Raw genomic sequence first — 15,791 nt, 5'->3', positions numbered from 1 at the left:
TTACTTCCACCATTCTCCCCCTACCCTACCTCTCCACCCTCAGCAACCATGGCCCTGTTTCGCCTCCTGAAATGTACTAAGCTCACTAAGCTCATTCCCACGCCCGCGCCTTTGCCAGGGCTGTCCCCTCCTCCTGGAAGAAAGAGCCTTGCTCTCTTCCTGTCTGGCACCTTTAACCTTTCCTGTCTCATCTCAGACATATCTCCTCAGAGACAATTTTGGGATTGACTGATTAAAAGTAGCACACCCCGCCCCCCATCCATACTCAGGCAAACTCTATCGCGGGACCTTGTTTATTTCCCTCAGTGATCTCCCAGACCTACAATTTTGTTGGCAAATTTTGTCTTTAATTTTGTAATTTTAACGTTGTAGTTTTAATAATTTTAACTTTGTTTTTTAACTTATCTATTAATACTTTTTAGCTCCATGCTTCCCCTTAGAATATGAACCCCTGATGTCAGGGACCCTGTTCCCTTTGTTTGCTGAATATACCTCCAGTGCCTAGTTCAAGGCTTGGCACATGTTTCTGCAAAGGGCCAGATGGCAAAAATTTTTAAGCCTTATGAGCCATGCAGTCTAGTTAATTAGTCAACCAGTCAACCCAACTAGTCAACTCTAGTCATGCAACTAGTCAACCCTAATGTTTTTGTGTGAAAGCAGCTACAGACAACATGTAAATGAATGAACATGGCAATGTTCCAATAAAACTTTATTTATAAAAACAAGGGTTGCATTTTTAATACCCCTGGTCTAGCTCACTGTCAGGATTCTAAATATTCTACAAATATTTGTTAAATGAATGACCAGATTATTAGAAATCATCTGAACTTTTCCATACCATCTTTCTTTTTCAGCCTTCATACCGATTGTAGAGGCTGGCTTCTACTAAAATAATTAGAAGCCACAATGTAAATCATTCCCTGGGTGGTGTTCATTTTAAATGAATGAATAAATCATGGGTTAAAAAAGTGTAAACTAAGGCCAGGCATGGTGGCTCATGCCTGTAATCCCAGCACTTTGGGAGGCTGAGGCGGGTGGATCACTTGAGCTTGGGAGTTCGAGACCAGCCTGACCAACATGGAGAAACCCGTCTCTACTAAAAATACAAAATTAGCCAGGCGTGGTGGCACATGCCTGTAATCCCAGCTACTTGGGAGGCTGAACCCGGGAGCTTGAACCCGGGAGGCGGAGGTTGCAGTGAGCCAAGATTGCACCATTGCACCCCAGCCTGGGCAACAAGAGCAAAACTCCATCTCAGACAAAAAAAAAAAAAAAAAAAAGTAAACTAAAAGAAATCCAAATACTTCCCCCAACATCTTCTTTTCTGGTCCTTTAGCAACTTGCTACTCAAAGTGTGATCCTTGGATCAGCAGCTTTTGTAGCATCAGTCAGGAGCTTTGTGGCATCCCAAGTCGGACCCCAAAACTACTCAATCAGAATGTGTGTTAATAGATCCCTGGGTGATTTGTGTGCACAGTACATTTTGAGAAGACTTGTGTTGGCAAATCCAGTAAAGCCTCACCCACTTGGGTGAAGTCTTTCTCTCAGGGCTACAAACCGGCATTCCTGCTTTACATCAACATCTGCCTTCCTCACATCAATGAAAGCACTGCAAGGACTACATGATTAGTTTGAAGACAGCACTACACCCAGAAAAAAGAAGCTAGTAAGGAACTATTACATCTTGTGGAATAGGAGAGAGAAGCTATGAATGTGAATGTGCTTTAGATGGAATGCTTAATAAATATTTTTGGAAGAAAAATGAAAGAAGGAAGGAGGGAAAAAAGGAAGGAAGGAAGGGAAGAAATTTCAGCGGTTTCCATATGCAAATAAAATGATTAGTGGATACCTAGTTTTAGTGTCTCCATTCTCAAAGTGGGTGTTTTTTAAACATGCAAGTAGAAATTGTTAAGTGTGGTTAAAGTTGAGTACAATGTTTTATCGAAGGGTAACAATTTCAAGTAATGTATTCCAACTTTATATATCATATTTTGGTATCTATTATTTTAATCTCATCCATTCATTCCTTTGTTTATCAAGCACCTGCTGTTTATACAGTCCTATTTCAAGTGCTTGAGATACAGCCTTGAACCTGAAAGGTGGTGCCCTGCCCTCACGGAGCTGGGAGTCCAGTGGTGAAGAGGTGCTTCCATTTTGTAGAGGAGAGTAAAATAAGCAAATCTAAAACACCTCCTCACCAGTCTGCCTAAAATTGCAAGCAGTAAAAAAAATTTCCTCTGCTTCTAGCAGCCATTGATTCTATAGTTTATGGAGTAACACAATTGTACATTTATACCCCTGTTAAATTAAATAAGCAGGAGGCCTTTAGCCTGAGGCAGTCTCCTTACTCTGAGTGTCTATGTAACAAACTGCAATCACACTTAGTAAGTAAAGAAACCAAAACCTACCTTATGAGTATACTTTTTTTTTTTTTAAACAAATAGCCAGGTTGTAGCCAATCACAAATAGCTGAGCGTCAGCCAATCACAGGCAACCAATTGATCAGACCATTCCCAAATAAGGCAGACACCTCATCACATCGTGACCAAATAAGGCAAATGCCTCATTGTACCCAATCAGATAAATTTTCTACTTTGCTTCCATGTTTGTCCTATAAAATCTTATTGCTCATGCCATTGGGCAGTGCTCTCTGAACCTCGTTGTGTTTTGAGTGCTGCCCAATTCATGAATTGTTCTTTGCTCACAACATAAAGTGTGTTTAAATTTGATTTGTCTAATTTTTTTAACACTTCAAATTGGTATAATATAATGTAAACAAAATAAACCAATAATGCATTAATTCTCCATTCATTCATTCAACAAATATTACCCAGAGCATCTACTATGCACAAGACACTGAACAAAACTGATGATGATGTTGATGGTGATGATGACGATTACTTCTACGTGCTGATTGCTCCCTAGGTCTCAGGCACTGTGCTAGGTGACTAGATGCAGTATCTCACCTAATTGTTTCATGAACTCTATGAGTTAGGCACTATTATTTATGCACAGATAAAAAATCTGGTTCAGAGAGGCAATAACTTCCTCAAGGTCTCAGCTTGTAAAACGGAGAAGGATTGAACCTGCTGGAAGTCACATAGCAGTTCAAAAACCCTGAGTGATAGACCCGGGATCCCAGTGTGAAGAGCCACATGTAGAATTTGAAAAACTGACTGGGGCAGATGGTCTTGGGGAAGGAGAGAGCCCAGAAAGAAGAGGCAAAAAAAAAAAAAAAAAAAAAAAATCCACCTACCAGGCCTTTAAAGAAGCCCCCAAGGGACTGCTGCCGCTTCTCAGGTCTCTTTTGGAGCTTGTCCCCATTCTGCAGTGAGTTCGTGTCCACTGTGGCCTGCTCTGTGCACTGGGCTGGTTCTTTGGCTTCCTGCTTGTTGCTCTTCTGCTTGTTCATCTCGGCTGCTGACTTCTTGTCCTTCGAGGAGCCCTCTTTACCCTTCTGTGGTGCTCCTGTTGGTTCAGGCTCTGGTGGTGTGATAGTCTTTTCTGTGGAGTCTGACGTCTACAGCAATTTCAAACAAAGTACATTTTTAGTGGCTGCAAGACAACTCTCAATAGCAAGGGAATAAATATGTTAAAACAGAGATGTTCACATGTTGGGTGGTATCTACATTTTCATGAATCCTAGGTAAAATGAAAATAAAAAAAAAGAAAAATGTGCACTTATGAAGTTGTTGTGGGGACATTTATTTAGTTATCTAACAATTCATTAATACATTTTATGTTATCCCAGAACGCACTCTTTATCCCTTATTCTGGAAACGGAACTTGGCTTTTCCTTGGGGAAACACCCTTCTTCCTCATCTACTCCATGTGGTCCAGGCAAACTACTTCCACCTCCAGACAAGAGCATGTGACTTAGGCCTGACTAATCAGAGCATTGTATGTGATTGGCCTGCTGTGATTGGCTCAGCATAGCCAAATGCAGATAACACTGGAGCTAATCTCAGAGCTTTGCTGAAATGAGAGAGGCTGGTTCCCTTTCTGTTAGATTTGAAGCTGTGAAAAGGTAAGACTGGAGCTTCCAGAACCACCAATATTTCTAGGGAAAATCTTCCCGAAAAGGAAGCCAACACAGAGAAAAGCACAGCTGAGAAATGGAGAGAGAGAGAGAGAGAGAGAGACCAGGCATTGATGGTATCATGCATGCCTCCTAGATCTAGCTGTTCCTGAAGCCCTTTTATGCCTAAGCCAGCTTTGAAGGGGCTGCTCCCACTTGCAACCACATGTCAGTGTTTTCCTGGGGATGTCCATTCTTTTCTTCATAATTACATTTACCCTAATTTTTGGTGTGAAACTGTCCTTTTGCTTCATGAAATGGTGATAAAAGAGATTATTGTTTTATTAGTTTTGAATGTATATCGTTTTTTGTCAAACTGAAAGGTTTACAATCCTACATGGTTGCAATAATTTGATGAGATGAGGCTGTAAAATCCAAAAATCTAGTACATGCAGGCTATGGTAAGAATAACCATGTGGATATCTTATTTCTCCAGCTGCAAAAGCAACAAAGTTCCAAAAAAATATTTCTCCAGTATAAGAAAAGCACTAGTTCAAGCAAGGCTGGCTTTGATATTGGGGAGAAAATTTAGAGCAGGGGAGACTGAATGTTACATACCCTGTCCAAAGGGCAACAGTTGCTCTGATCCAGCCAAGATATACCACGTAGGCTTGCAGCCCCAGTGTGGTCAGAGCTTCTGTTTTTTCAAGACAACCTTGAAATTAAATTTTAAAAAATGCAAAATGTCAACTTTTAAATATTGACTTTAAAAGTTTTAAAGCCCTGATTGTGGCAACTGGCAAACACACTTGACCCACCGGATATGTGAAGTTATGTACTGTACCCAGGTAAAAAGTTCTACAACAAGGTAGCAGCTTTGATGGAGAAGGCATCAACTGTAGGAGAACTTTCCTTTCACACCAGTGAATCATGCACACCCTTAGAAGTAAGCAGGAAGACAAACAGCAAAGACTTCCCAGTCCAGGAGGCCTTCACCGGTGCTCTTCAGAGGACAGAAGTCCTTGGAGAAAGAAGCAACAGGCATCCAGTGTACCTTGAGAAGCTCTTCTGTAATACATGTCTTGAATACTTCTGGCAGAGCCCAACTGTCAGAGTTGCAGCAAATGCTAAGATATGGATGTCCAAGTACAATAGATATCCCAGAGCAGATACTCTCCTTAGAATGAAACAGAAACTCTCACCACAACGCTCTTCAGAAAGGCCAGAAACCAGAGATCCCAGTTCAAATGCCTTGTTAACTGTTTTTGTTGTGTAGAAGATTTTAAGATGCAGTGAGTGGCTAAGAGCTCAGTGCCTGGAGTCAGAAGGACCTGGTTTCTTTCTAATTCCACCATAATCTTGCTGTGTGACCAAGGATAAACTGACCTCTTAGTTTCCTCATCTCTATGGGAGCAATAAAAGAAATGACACCTTATGGTGCTGTGAGAATTAAATTAGCTAAAAATGGAAAGAACACATCAGTGTTCTCAAGTCTGAATCCAAGGCTCCGGAAAATAAAATTCCCAACTGGATTCTGAAAACACTCCTAGGTGGGTATAAATACAAGGATGTTTCCAGCTTATTTGGATTTGTATGGCTGTCATTCCAATTTTAGAATCACCAAGATTATTGGCATAATTCCTTCACTGTAAAATTCCAGACAAAATATACCATAATATTTAAGCTTTTCTTTTTGAATAAAATAATTTTATCCTGTTTTTAGGTAATAATCTTTGGGAATTTTGGTCCCAAAGTTGTCTAGGGACTTAGTTTGGAGGCCAGGTATAGTCATAACTTAAGAAACAAAATGAGTATACTAAAAAGCAATATATTTCCTGTTTAAAAATGTAGGATAAACCAATTATTATGGAAATAAAAATACTATAACCTATTTACAGTCATTGCTGTCCATTCATGAGAGTGATATGGGCAACATTATAAGACGGAAATTCCCTATCAGCTGCATAATAGTAACAAATAGACACTGTTAAAATAGAATTGTGCCCCCACCCCACTGCATGTGTTGAATCCCTAACTCCCAATGTGATTATATTTGGAATAGGAAGTAATTAAGGTTAAATAAAGGCATGGTGGGGGCCCTGCCCCAATAGGATTAGTGTCCTTATAAGAAGAGACATTGGTGAGCTTATTCTCTTTCTCTCTCTGTCATGTAAGGACACACAAGCAAGAAGGTGGCCATTTATAAGCCAGAAAGAGAGTCCTCACCAGGAACCAAACCCTGCTGATTTGGTTACTCCTTAATCCTATCTTTTCCAGCCACAAGAACTGTGAGAAAATAAATTTCTGCTGTTTAAGCAACCAGCTATGGCATTTTGTCGTGGCAGCCCATGCTGACTAATACAGTAGCTAACATGTATTGAGCCCTCTATACCAGAAATGTTCTAAGTGTTTTACATGTATTAATTCATCTAAGTATGACAACCCTGTGAGGAAGTACTTTTCATAGCTCCTTTATATAGATGAGGAAGCTGAGGTGCTGACAGATTTGGCAATTTGCCTAAGTCACACAGCAAAAGAAAAAAAAAAAGTGGCTGAGCCAGGATTTGAACCAGACAGTTTGAGTCTACCACTCATTCTTGTAGCCACTTCTCTATATTGTCAAAACTACTAGAAGAATATTTGATGCCATTTTTTGTGGAGGTATATTTTTAAATTAAAAAAACGGTGCAGTTGCATGATCCCATTTAAAAAAAGGAACACATGTAGTTATAAACATGTCATAGCTATGTTTCTTTAGAATAAAGAAAATAATGAAAGCAAACTGCATGACCTCCCCACTCCATGTCTTTATTCTGTTCAAGACATAGATTCTAGTACTTGCCAAACACTATGCAAGGTGATAGAGAAATAGAAGAAGGAGACTTCTTGCTCCACAGACATTCCAGACAGACATGAGAAGGAGCAGGGGAGATAAATGAATTATTACAATTTGCGATGACGCTATGAAATAAAAGAACAAGATGTAGTCATGAGAGGCAGATATGGAAGGTCTTTTTGAGGAGGTGACATTTATGGCAAAAAGTGAAGGGTGAGAAGAGATTTTTAATGCAGAAAAGAGGGAAGCGCATGTGTGAAAACTTTTTGATAGGATAAAGCTGAGGAACTCTAGCTTGTTCATGCTTGTGTCTGCAGACCCCAACATAGTTCTTGGCATATAGTAGGTGCTTAATCCTGAGATATTAAATGAGTTGGCTGTGGCTGAGAATTTTATTGAAAAGTATACTGTGAAGAAGTGAGAATACACCACTAATCCCACCACCAAACTGAGTTCAAGGTCACTTACTTGGCAGCTGGAGTCTTTCTCATTTATTTCTTCTGAGTGGGTGATCCCTCCATCCCCTTTCACTGACTAAAATAACAAACAGACAATGGCCTTCAGCCACCACAAGTACAGTGACATGGAGAATGCAAGAAAGTTCTAAAATGGATGATCTCAGTCATTTATCATTGAGGTTTGGGGTCAAGACAAATGGAAGACCAACTGGAAACATGTTACTCATTGGATATAGAGATTTCCATGCAATTTCTAACCAGATCTAATTAAATTCAAGTGTTGGCCTCCAAAAATAACAACAAAAGTACTAAATCCTGGAATTAGGCAATTCTGAGATAAATGATGATGGTTCCAATTAATGTTGGAAGCAGGAGTTAGTTGAACATATTAAATGAAGACTGAATGAACAATTGACCCATGAGTAGCCTTCCACTGGGAATATGTAGGCTGTGCGTGTTTTATTGTTTTTTTTTTTTCTCTCCTTGATAGAGATATGAGTTTTGTTTAATATTTCATTTTCTACTCTTTAGCACCCACTATAGCCAGCAACACCAGTGACAGGGATAAAAGGCGTTGGCCTTGACTCCTTAAACTCCACACTCTAAGCTAATGGTTCTAGAAGCATGATTCCAGGACCAGCAGCTTCAGCATCACCTGGGAACTTGCTAGAAAGGCAAATTCTGCAGACCCATGCTGGATCTAATGAATCAGAAGCTTTCAGAGGCGGAGGCTCAACGATCTGCATTTTAATAAGCTCTCCAGGTGGTGCTGAGGATTGTTTGAGTTTGAGTACCACTGCTCTCAGCAAGCTGGCCATATACAAGTTCAGACTCATGCTGGGGTCTGTGGTTTTAACGGTGCATTTAGTAATGTCCTATGCTTAGTGCTTGATACCTAAGAAACCTGGTGATAAAATGCTCGGTTCTTATCAACAACATTGACTCAGGTCTAATTCACACATATTTGACCACTGCTTAATGTCTCCTCTTCCCAGCTAAGGGAGGAGTATAGAGAGCAGGGTTTCAGCCATGTGGGGCAAAGAGGAAGACTCCAGATTCCACTGTTATTTATGGCCGTGGCTGTTCTCTTAGCAGACAGTAAGAATCCACAACACATGCACTAAGAACAGCCAGAAACATTAAAGGCACTCAAATAGTTTTTGACTGATTAATATTATGTATTTTTGTTGTCTGAGCTATGGTGTTCACATTAGAGATAATACAAATTATTATTTATGAAGGATAATTTTTAGTGGAGTGCTTACTAAGTGCTGGGCATTGTGCTAAATGAGATAGTAACTTGCATTATTTCATTTATTCATTATGTTGGAACCTTAAGATAGAGGAATTACTTTATTTTTCAGACAAGGAAATGGAAGCTCAAAGATACTAGCATTACCATGGAACTAGCAGGTTTGAGTGCCAGTATTGGATAGCAGGCAATGACTCCATATTCCTGACTCTAAACCACCTCCCCATACTGCCCCTAGAAGGCAGGAGGCACTACTCAATCAATAAACGTTTGTTGAGCATTCACTGTATGAAGTTGCTGAATGTTAGATTAAACAAAATGATAAAAGCTTGGATAAGATGGAGGATGGCCAAACTTAAATGTGGATGTTTATGGGATGTCCCCTCATCAGAAGTCAACTGTGCTCTTCTTTATTTTTGATATTATTATTGTTTTTAAGAGACAGGGTCCCGCTCTGTCACTCAGGCTGGAGTACAGCGCCACACTCATCATTAACAGCAGCCTCAACCTCCATGGTCAAGCAATCCTCCTGCCTCAGCCTCCCAGATAGATAGGACTACAGGTGTACACCACCATGTCCAGCTATTTTTTTTTTTTTTTTGAGAGAGAGTCTCACTCTCTTGCCCAAGCTGGAGTGCAGTGGCATGATCTTGGCTCACTGCAGCCTCCACCTCCTGGGTTCAAGAAATTCTCCTGCTTCAGCCTCCCGAGTAGCTGGGACTACAGGCACCTGCCAACATGCCCTGCTAGTTTTTGTATTTTTCGTAGAGACAGGGTTTCACTATGTTGGCCAGGCTGGTCTCAAACTCCTGACCTCAAATGATCCACCTGCCTCAGCCTCCCAAAATGTTAGGATTACAGGTGTGAGCCACTGTGCTTGGCCTAGCCATTTTTTTAAGAAATTTTTTGCAGAGATGGAGTCTCACTATGTCGCCCAGGTTGGTCTCGAGCTCCTGGGCTCAAGTGATCCTCCAGCCTTGGCCTCCAAAAGCACTGGGATTAAAGAAGGGTTGTGCTCTTTTTAATATACTGCTTAGTGTGAAAGAGGTGGTGTCTGGAATTTCCATGTACTGAGAACATCATTGTTGCAGGTTTCACTAAGATTTTCAACCCAATGGCAAACAAAGATTAGACTGTCCTCTCCATAAAATTTAGATCTATCTACATGGAAAGTGGGTTTTTCCTTCCTCCATGTCTTGTGCATTGTTCTGCAAAGGCCAGTCTTGCTTGAGAAGGTTTAGAAAAAGAAATGAACTCTTGGCTATTTCTTCCCTCCTCATAACCAGCTCTGTCAGCCTTCCCATCACACCCAAAGCTTTGGACACGTAAGGATTTCATTCAGCCTTCAGATTCAGGCTGTGTCGTAAGAGACCTTCCTACTCAAGCACCTTCCCAAGTGGCCTTTAGACTATGGCTTTGGATCAAATCTGTCGACCTCTGGGGAATGTTGAGCAGCAAAAAACAAACAAATGCACAAAACGGCTTTTTAGGCAAAAACCGAACGGACCTGAAGAGTCACGCATGAGCACTCCACCACCTTCTAGAGAATAAAGTTCTCTCACTTGCCCCCTAGGAGACAGGAATTCCAAACTTCCCGTTAGTTGTTTCAATTTGGCATTCATTAGGGACTCTGTCAGTTTAAGGTTTCAATTTGCTTTCTTTACCCCCATTTCTTTGAGAGCCCTTGGAGAAGAATTGGGATTGAATCAGAAGGCTGTGTTGACAGCAGCTGATCTCAGCTGACATCATGAAAACAGACCTCCAGGCTGTCAGGGAGATTACAGCAACGAAGTTCAACTTCTAAAAAATTAAAAAAAAAAAAAAAAGAGAGTATCTCAAACTTTTCAGTGATTTTTCTCTATTGCTTATTTTGAGGCATGTAAGCTGTATGTATGCAAAGGTGACTGAAGTTGGGTTTAGACTTAGAATCTTATTAAGACCATCTGAAGTCACTTCTGTAGCAGCAGTTATTATTAATAACAACTCCCTTCCTTCCTTCCTTCCTTCCTTCCTTCCTTCCTTCCTTCCTTCCTTCCTTCCTTCCCTTCCCTTCCCTTCCCTTCCCTTCCCTTCCTTCTTTCCTCCTGTCCTCTCTCTCTCCCTCACTTCCCTCCTTTTCTTCTATCCTTCTTTCCTTTTTCTTTGCAGAAACAAATCAGAATAATTCATGTTGAACTCTGTATTCAAAGGAACCATAAACATAGAAGCTTATTTTTTCTAGCTGTCAAAAATAGCAAAGTTACTGTTTAAAGGGACTAAAATTCTTCCAGAGACTATTTAATACTTTGAAGAACAGTTTAAAGACTATGAAGTAATTTCAGAGATTTTCCAGTGTGATATTGAGCAACTTTCTTCATGGAGTTAATTTTTATTCATGAGAGTCAAAGGTGAAGCATCTCAGGGCATTCAGCCTGCAGTGTTGAGATGGAATACTTGTGGCATCCATGCCTTGTATATTAATGAAATCATTTTTTATTTCTTTCATCGTGTCATGCATTCCTATAGCTTGATACTCTGAGGAATGTTTGAACCGTCTCCAATGTGTATCACTCAGCTGTTCAAAAATCTAGCAAAAATGTTTGGTGGTCAGTTCACATTTCTTTGAAAGGAATGTTAATGTATTTTGATGGCAATATAATTCAAACACGATTGACATTTAAAAGAAAAAGAATTGGGCTGAAAATTTGATATATGGTGACTATGTCTGCAATATTGTTTATCAGACCAGTCTCATGAAAACAAATCCAAGGAATGGGATCTACTGGAAATTTCTAGGATCAACAAAGGTAATGGATCTGAGCTTAGTATTTTACCAAGATGCTCACTTGAAATGGAATTGGACTAGTCAGGCAAAATTCCCCAGCCAAGGTAAATTTTGTTTTAGTGACAAATATATTTAGAAAACCTATGTGCAAGCTTTAAGTAAGCCATATATTAATTTTCTTCTCCTTTGCCTTATTGTCATTTTAGCTAAGTGCAACAGCTCAATGCATCAAAATGGTATTTTCATAGAACACACTACTAAAGAAATTACAAAAATGGAGCATGTCGTTGTTCTACCTTCATATCCTTTCTGAGAATACCAGCTGCAGAAGCACAGGAAGCAGCAATTACACATGAGCCAAAGGGTGAGCTTTAGAATAACAAAATGACAACAAAACAAAAAACTGAGTTGGAATTCTGGCTCTCCCGCTTCCCAGCTCTGGGACCGTGGAAAAATCCCATAAATACTCACGAGTCTGTGTCCTCATATCTGTCATGGGGCAGAGAGAGAGCTTGTTTCCTAGAGTTCTCTATTAATAAATGAGATACTGTGTGCAAAGTGCCTAGCACACAATAAATAAACGGTAGCTCTCATTGTCATTACTGCCAATAACTGAAAAGTGCTGAATGACTACAGAGACCCTTTTAGGGTAGAAAGGAATGCAAGTCATTGGTAGGGACAGGAACGGACCAAATTAATGCTTCCTTCAGAAATCTTTCCTTAAAGAGCAAATCAGTATTAATCTTTTAATGCTCAGGGAAGAATTTCAGATCAAAGACTTTCGGTTTTCTGTTTTGTAACTACCATCACAGACCACCCTCTTTCCACCTCCAATAGTACGTCTCAACAGGTTTTGTTAGACTTACTAGATTGAATGTAATTAATTAAAAAACCCTCTGATTTCATGGCTGCCTCCTCATTTGGACTTTTAATTTACCCATTATTAAAGCTCATAGTATTTCTCTAAGCCTGAGAACATTATTCCAACAAAGATTTTCTTACAAATCTAATGGTCCAAAGAAAGATATGAGGAGGAGTAAATGAAATAATGTAGGTGAAAATAGTTTGGAGGAGGAAAGCATTTTCAAGTGTAAGGTGTTATTAATATTGATGAAGTATAAAACTGTATCTAGATATTTCTATCTACCACCTTTCTGGTTTCCTTTGCCTACCTGCTTTGTGGACACATGAATGCAGTATTCTACCCACTCACTTTATAAAAATACACCAGCACTTCAAATATTCAATTTCTTGACATACAGCTGAATTAATATGTATAAGAATCTTTTCCTATTTAGGGCATGACAGATGTCTTAGATATTCCTCGCAATTATTTAAAATCCTGCAGGAGCCCGCAGAATTTCTGTGAAGTTCGTTCTACATCTCTATGTGTTGAATGCACTGTTAGGACTTATATGATTCTGTTTTCCCTTTCCTAAAATATTGTTTTTTTAAAAATGATACTTTTTCTATTTTTATTTATTTATTTAAGACGGAGTCACACTCTGTCGCCCAGGCTGAAGTGCAGTGGCGCTATCTCGGCTCACTGCAAGCTCCGCCTCCCGGGTTCACGCCATTCTCCTGCCTCAGCCTCCCCAGTAGCTGGGACTACAGGCTCCCGCCACCACGCCTGGCTAATTTTTTGTATTTTTAGTAGAGACGGGGTTTCACCATGTTAGCCAGGATGGTCTCGATCTCCTGACCTCGTAATCTGCCCGCCTCAGCCTCCCAAAGTGCTGGGATTACAGGCGTGAGCCACCGTGCCTGGCCTCTATTTTTATTTTTATGAGCAGTAAATTTCTAGAAAGAAAAAGATCTCCAGCTGGGCGCAGTGGTTCATGCCTGTAATCCCAGCACTTTGGGAGTCCGAGGCGGGTGGATCACCTCAGGTGAGGAGTTTGAGACCAGCCTGGCCAATATGGTGAAACCCTGTCTCTTCTAAAAACACAAAATTGGCCAGGTGTGTTGGCATACGCTTGTAATCCCAGCTACTTGGGAGGCTGAGACATGAGACTCACTTGAACTCAGGAGGCAGAGGTTGCAGTGAGCAGAGATTGTGCCATTGCACTCCAGCCTGGGTGACAAAGCGAGACTGTCTCAAAAAGAAAAAAAAAAGGAGGGAAATGCAAAGGATAGAAAGTAGAAAATCATGATTTGGTGAATGGTGAAACTGAATGCAAAGCATAAGTTTTGCAGTTGAATTTTCTCTTCCATTAAATCAATTATTTAAACAAATCGATATTTTGCTAACAATATCCAAAATTTGTTTGAAACCTTTATTTATTTGGCTCAACATCCCCACCCGCTCAAAAAACCCTTCGTGATGGGCCAGATGTTGTCTCTATTTTCAAGCTGTTAGGGCAGGTTTTTTCTTTCCTTCATAAATCCGAAGACTTTGAATCAGTTTGGAAGCTATGAACATGTTACCAAAAAGTATTTCCTAAAAATAATTGCTAGAGCCAACTTCCAGAAATCTACCCAATGGGGACATTAACACATGTGCACAGAAGTAAGTATATAAGGATCTTCATACAGGCTTGAGAAGCAATTGAGATAACATGGGTAAGACACTTGGTGTGTGCTCACTGAATATGAGGATAGAGTTAAAAATAAATGTCTGTTTTATTCTCCACGGGGAGAGACTGCACCTGTTTATGCTTACTGTTGTAACCCTTGTGCCCGGAATATAGTAAACACTCAATAATTATTTGTTGAATAAGTGAATGAAATGCAAAAAGTTGAAAACATACCAAATGTCCATCCATTGAGCAATGGTTAATCTGAGTATGATAAATCCAGACAATATGATTCAAATAAGTTGTTCTAAAGAATGAGGCGGTTCTCTATCAGGGGTTGCAAACTCAAATACCCACAGGGAAAGGGCCGGTAACATAAATGAGTGAGCCAGACTGGGTGTGAGTGGTAGGGATTTTAGTAAGCTGGAAAACTCATCATTTGTTTATTTGAATTAATCGCAATATAAATATAGTGTTGTAATGAAAGGAAACAGAAAAAAAGACAATAATTAGAATCCCTGGAATTTTAAAGGAAATTCCAACAATCAGTATTTAAACTTGGCAAAGATAATGTCTGTGTTCCCAGGCCTTTTTGTGGGCAGCTGGTCACAAGAACAATGGACATCATGGAACCCAATTCGAAGAATCCATTGGGGATTGCTGGGGAAAAGTGTGTCCTCACCTACCTTCATCCCTATCCTATAGCGAATTGATTCCAAAGGACGCTTTTCTTTTCAATTTGTTTCCCTCAGAATTTAGACTTACCCATTTTCTACTGCCAAAAATTTTTCCCAAACAGCATCTAACAGATAGCTGTAGGGGATAAATTTAAGTAATACGAGACCTCATTAGAATTTAAGAATTTGTTTTAGATGGATGCTGTGAGTGGCTTACAGGTTTTTTTTTTTTTTTTCATGCTTTCTTTGGAGTTTCTTGTACTTTTCCCTGTTTTAAATGAAGGAGCTTCGTGTTGGTTATTTGGAAGAGACCATCATTCTATTTGCTATTTTTGTTTTCTGTATCTCTCAATTCCATCCAGAAATGGAAAAGCTGATCACTCTCAATATTATGATGAGCTATTTGGGGATCCCATTTGTAAGTCAGATGAGTTGCCAGAAACAGGCCAAATGTTCTTTTCTTTCCTGGCATAATGTAAAAATCGGTTTAAAAAAAAATCTCAAGTCTTAATCTCCATTTTCACTGCCAAATTGCAGATTAAATGGCCAATGAGATAGATGGGGTTTTGGCCATATGGGCCGCCCACAACTGATTCTATACTTTTTACTCCATGAGAATATAACGAGAAAAGAAAATGGTTCCTGTCAACAATTTCTAACATAATTATTTCTAATATGCCTCGGTTCCCATTGGCAAGGGTTTTGTTTTGTTTTGTTTTGTTTTGTTTTGTGGGCTAGATAGAATTCCTTAACAGGTTGAGCCTGTGAAATTAGAGAGTTGCTTTCTCAAAGGATTAAACTCCAAATACTCCTGAAAACAAAGTCACACTATAATGAAATTCTTGTTTTTCATTAAAAGAGAATTAAACTAATGACCTTTTACATGCATTTTTGTTTTTTGTTCTCCAACTGATTGAGGTTTTGTTGCATTATATTATTTAAGCTCTTGGCTGTTTAGTCATTTAATATGCATTGCTTTTTATAAACAGTAAATATATCTATCACATTCTTTCTATTCTACACAAATTAAAAGCATGGCTAATTCATCAACTAAGTTACGTATTTCACTATTGGAATATTATGTTGTCATTTCCTTATTTAATTTATCTATAAGCTAGTTTTGTCCAAATTTGTGTCACTCACATGTCACCTTTAGAATTTTTGCCACTTCTTTATATAACTTGGACTATTTAATACATAATCCTTAAAATACCTGATATTCTTTATGTAAACAAATGTAATTCAAAGAAAACGTCATATCATTACCATA

General features: G+C 39.4%; 1 protein-coding gene across 7 annotated transcripts in view; it reads right to left on the bottom strand.

Annotated features, from left to right (window-relative positions):
- Positions 1–15,791, bottom strand: part of BCAS1 (brain enriched myelin associated protein 1) — a 113,603-nt gene that overhangs the window by 5,325 nt on the left and 92,487 nt on the right. For 4 of the 7 annotated variants that reach the window (XM_058433080.1, XM_032142204.2, XM_032142194.2 and 1 more), the window contains one exon: positions 3,257–3,520. In XM_058433080.1, coding sequence (XP_058289063.1) covers positions 3,257–3,520 — 264 coding nt within the window. Of the gene's footprint in view, positions 1–3,256; positions 3,521–7,322; positions 7,389–15,791 lie in introns of all 7 variants that reach the window. The other 3 variants (XM_032142192.2, XM_032142196.2, XM_032142198.2) reach the window with 1 other exon arrangement.

Source organism: Hylobates moloch, unplaced genomic scaffold, assembly GCF_009828535.3.
Source record: "Hylobates moloch isolate HMO894 unplaced genomic scaffold, HMol_V3 SCAFFOLD_21, whole genome shotgun sequence".
Lineage (NCBI taxonomy): Eukaryota > Metazoa > Chordata > Mammalia > Primates > Hylobatidae > Hylobates > Hylobates moloch.
Note: the sequence above shows the minus strand (reverse complement) of the source record. Positions and strands in the feature narration are given on the sequence as shown.